This window comes from Salminus brasiliensis, chromosome 10, assembly GCF_030463535.1.
Source record: "Salminus brasiliensis chromosome 10, fSalBra1.hap2, whole genome shotgun sequence".
NCBI classification, from domain to species: domain Eukaryota; kingdom Metazoa; phylum Chordata; class Actinopteri; order Characiformes; family Bryconidae; genus Salminus; species Salminus brasiliensis.
The window spans coordinates 3,135,488-3,140,387 of NC_132887.1; the positions used below are offsets into that span (position 1 = coordinate 3,135,488).

At 38.9% G+C, this 4,900-nt stretch overlaps 1 protein-coding gene across 1 annotated transcript in view; it reads right to left on the reverse strand.

The window, feature by feature from the left end:
• Positions 1 to 224: 224 nt before the first annotated feature.
• fhl5 (four and a half LIM domains 5) overlaps positions 225 to 4,900 on the reverse strand; it is a 5,898-nt gene continuing 1,222 nt past the window's right edge. Inside the window, exons 3-6 of the mRNA XM_072690242.1 lie at positions 3,224 to 3,398; positions 2,713 to 2,882; positions 520 to 706; positions 225 to 376 (exon numbers count right to left, since the gene is read on the reverse strand). Of these exons, the coding sequence (XP_072546343.1) occupies positions 225 to 376; positions 520 to 706; positions 2,713 to 2,882; positions 3,224 to 3,398 (684 nt within the window). The remainder of the gene's footprint in view (positions 377 to 519; positions 707 to 2,712; positions 2,883 to 3,223; positions 3,399 to 4,900) is intronic.

Consider the following 4,900-nt stretch of genomic DNA (forward strand, 5'->3'; position numbering starts at 1 on the left):
TAAGATAGCAATGAGCATCGTGAGATGCGTTATGCAGGATGTAAAATAGGGTACATTTACAGTTCAGTCATTATACAATCATCAGAAGCAGCTGTAGAAGTGTCAAGCAGACAATTATTTATTATCTATTTAAAACTCAAGCAGAAAAGTCTTCCGTGTTCATGGAAGAGGGTAAATAGGTTTTGTGGTGGAAGTACAGTACAGTAGCAGTAGCTTAGGTGAGGTCACTTCTCGCGGCCACAGTCGGTGCACAGGACGTCGTCGCGCTGGGTGAGGAAGCCACGGCCCACCAGAGACACGGAGCACTGCATGCAGGTGAAACACTCGCTGTGCCACTGCCGCTCCTCAAATGACACGTACTTCGCCCCGGCCAAACCTGGAACACACTCAGCATTACTGCAGGACTCTCCATTCTCAGAATATATATATATATATATATATATCATAATCTATTCCAGTTATTATTTGTGTTGTGTGCTCAGACATTCAGATCTGAGGGCATATCTCAGGAACACTCACTGGTTATGGGTTTGGTACAGCCCACACATTTCTTGGCGTACAGGTTGCTGAAGCAGTCCAAGCAGTAGGGGTAGTTTTCTCGGGAGGTGAAGCGCTGCCCGGCCAGCTGTCTCTTGCAGCCAATGCAGGTGAAGCACTCGCGGTGCCACGGCTTATCCTGGTAAGTGACCCCACCAGTGGTAATGGCCTTCAGAAAACATGTACAATAAAGCATATAACGATGCACTTTTATTATTCGTAGTGTAAAAATGACCCGTCTGTACTGTGGGGCATTGCTCCTGAGGTTTCGACTATTAGCTTTGGTAAACACCATATACTGGTTTAACTACTTCACCCTCACAGTAACTAAGCTACATATTGGGACAGTGTGGTTCAGCCCTATGCTCTGGCTTTTCCTCACCCTTGATAGTGAGGAGGGGTTTAATCAGAGGGCTAGGGAGTATTGGGTATTGGTCGTACCGGTACGCTTAACAGCATCATTGTTACTAGTGATGGTTAGCATTGATACACACACCTGGAAACTACAACTGTGTCAAAAACTAGCGGGATAAAGCAACCGCTGTACTTTTACTGCTGGATGAAAGACTGGCCGAGGCTTCGGTTCTTGTTGGAAGCGCCGTGTTTTTTATGAGTAAGTGCGAGGGTGAGCTCAGTTTGGATTAGTAAGAGCTTATAATTGATTTTATTGATCAGAGAAAGGATAAAACACAGTGGGAAATCTGGAATTCTAAGTGATAAACAAGATGTTTACGAGATTTGACTTTTAGCAATAATTATTTATCAATAATTTATACATTTCTCTGATCAGAAAAGGATGGATCCTTCCTCCAGGAAGGTTTCTTCCTCCAGCTCTGAGGGAGTTTTTCCTTGCCACTGTGCTCTTACTGATTCCTGCTTTGTGACGCCAGCTGTAAAAAGCTATAAATAAATTTGATTTGATTTGATTTAATAATCATGTTGGGGAGCAAAGCAAACTTGCCTGTAAATTCTATCAGTATTTATATTTTAAAATTCTTTAAAGTCTTGTTTTCATGTTGCTCAGTGTTTTTGGACGATATTCGGATCTCTGTGCCCTCCGTCCGAGGGCAAATCTTCTGACAAGCACCCAAACGGAGAGAAGTTATGTGGACATTTATTATCCAGCTAACAGAGAATACTATAAGAACGTCTAGCAAATTTCTAAGAGGTTCCTGGAAAGCTAGCCCGTAACATTACAGGAATAACGTTCTGAAAATGTGTGACGCTACGATGGTTTATATCACAACATTATCACAATGTTTCTCACACCATTTTCCCCACTTAGGAAAAACACTAATGATATGGAAATGTTTGAAGTTGCATTCTTAATCTTAAAAACAAAAAAAATAAATAAAGAACTGTAGCATTTCTTTCATTTTAAAAGGCTAAAATTATGAACTTTAGTGTAGGAAAAAATGGCTACCAAATGTGGAAAGTCCATATACAAAAATATGTCATATTTATTCAATAAAATTAATAAATATGAAATAAATATATTTAAAAAAAACTATACGTTTTTATATTAACATAATTAGAAAAAAATTCACAAAATGAATGTTCTAAGGGCCAAAAGTCATAATGTTTAAAAAACGAAAATATGTGTTGTTAACCATCTTTTATATATGACCTTTTGATGAGCTCTTGAACGCAGCATATCCTCCTATTTCTGTGTTTACATGAATTCCTATTCCTATGTTTCAATAAATACTCCAGTTCTGATTAAAGAACTGGAGCATTTATTTAAACATAGTCAAAAAATAAAAGTAATAAATTGAAATTAATTTTAAAAGGTTAGAATTATGAACTTTAGTGTAGGTAAAAATGGCTACCAAATGTGGAAAGCCCATTTACAAAAATATTTCATATTTATTCAATAAAATTAATAAAAAAATAAGACTATAAGACATTTTTATTTTAACATAATTAAAGAATTCACAAAATGACCGTTCTAAGGACCAAAAGTCATAATGTTTAGAATTATTTTTATAGAAAAAATGTAAATACAGTCCTTTGATGAGCTCTTGAACGCAGCATATAATTCCTATTCGGAGTTTCTGACAGAATCAACTTCTGTTAAAAAAATTAAATCAACTAAAACAGCTGGATAAAATAAACATGAGAGCAGTGAAGGAGTGATGCTCTCAGGCTGGTCATGTGTGTAAAGGCAGCGCTCACTTTTTTGCAGGCGCAGCACTGGTAGGCGAACTGCTTCTCGAAACAGGGGACGCAGAAGTAGCTGTTGTCTTTGGGGATGAAGGACTTGGTTCCCATTGGCTGCTGGCAGCGCTGACACAGGAAACAGGTCTCATGCCAGCTGTTGCCCTTGTACTCCATTTTTCTAGAGCCTAAGACAAACACAAACTGTCAGATCTGACTGGACGTCCTCTGGGTCCTGAAAGTCCTGAAACACTCCTGCTGCTACACTGGAAGAAGTCGGGTTCTGAATGTGTGTGTTTTATCATTTCTGCATGAATAAACGATATTACAGCACCCCTTAAATACAATACCAACACACAGCAAACCGCCATATCACACACACGAACTCCACGCCATCCAGAGGGACGGGAACAGGGCTAAAAATGATTGATGGCAGTGTTACACCGCCTCTACTCTACTGCAGCAGCAGCAGCAGCAGCAGCAGTTATATTTACCACTGGGGTCAGTGCAGAGGTGCACCGTGTCCTACCTGGCATGATGGTTTTCTTGCAGGTGGTGCACTTGGAGGAGTACTCGTGGGAATAGCACTCTGTGCACAGCAGCAGCTCGTCTTTAGCAGCAAATGCTTTCTCCACCAAAGAGCGGCTGCATTTAGCACACTTGAAGCAGTTCTCATGCCAGTGGCGGTCCTTGTAGGACAGATCCTTCAGTTGTTCACACAGGAAACACACATTTACTTAAACTGTGTCGATTCATAGTGCTTACTGAATTTCATATTGTGAATTCAGCATAATTCACAGTAGTTATTTGATCATTTATAGTAAATATTGAATAATTCACCATGGAAACTGAATAATTTACAGCAGGCACTGAATATTTCATTGTAGATACTAAATGGATAGCGACTGGTTCATAGTAGATACTGAATAACTCATAGTATATACTGAATAATTCATAGTGACTACAGAATAATTCACCATGGATACTGAATAATTCATAGTAATTACTAAATATAACATTGTAGAAACTGAATAACCCATAGTATATACTAAAAACACATAGTGTATACTGAATAATTTAAACATATACTACACCATGGATATTGAATAATTAATATTATATACTAAATTACTCATATTATATTATATATTACTTAATATGTCATTGAATAAGTAACAGTATATACACAATAGTTCATAGAGTATATGAAATAATTCATAATACACACTGAAACATTGCTAAATACCTTCTATATATAGTAGATAGTGATAATTTAATAGTGGATATTGAATAATTCATAATGGGTACTGAATAGGTTGTCATTGGTGCTGAATAATTCATAGTGGATACTGAATAATCCATAGTAAATAGTGAATAATTCAAAGCACTAATTATGACTAATACTGTATTTTAACTGTAAAATAACTGATTTATAAGGCTGAGCTGAGTTGAGTTGAGCTAAATTGAGTTGAGCTAATCTGATCTGAGCTGTGCTGAGCTGTGTTGAGTTGAGCTGAGTTGAGCTGAGCTGTGTTGAGATGAGTTGAGCTGAGCTGAGCTGAGTTGATTTGAGCTGAGTTGAGCTAAATTGAGTTGAGCTGAGCTAAATTGAGTTGAGCTAATCTGATCTGAGCTGAACTGTGTTGAGCTGAGCTGTGTTGAGCTGAGCTGTGTTGAGTTGAGCTGAGCTGAGTTGAGCTAAATTGAGTTGAGCTAATCTGATCTGAGCTGTCCTGAGCTGTGTTGAGTTGAGCTGAGTTGAGTTGAGCTGAGCTAAGTTGAGCTGAGCTGAGTTGAGTTGAGCTAAGTTGAGCTGAGTTGAGCTGAGTTGAGTTGAGTTGAGCTGAGCTAAGTTGAGCTGAGTTGAGTTGAGCTGAGTTGAGCTGAGTTGAGTTGAGCTAAGTTGAGCTGAGTTGAGCTGAGTTGAGCTGAGTTGAGCTGAGTTGAGTTGAGCTAAGTTGAGCTGAGTTGAGTTGAGCTAAGTTGAGCTGAGTTGAGTTGAGCTGAGTTGAGCTGAGTTGAGTTGAGCTAAGTTGAGCTGAGTTGAGCTGAGTTGAGCTGAGCTGAGCTAAGTTGAGCTGAGTTGAGTTGAGTTGAGTTGAGCTAAGTTGAGCTGAGTTGAGCTGAGCTGAGCTAAGTTGAGCTGAGTTGAGCTAAGTTGAGCTGAGTTGAGCTAAGTTGAGCTGAGTTGAGCTGAGCTGAGTTG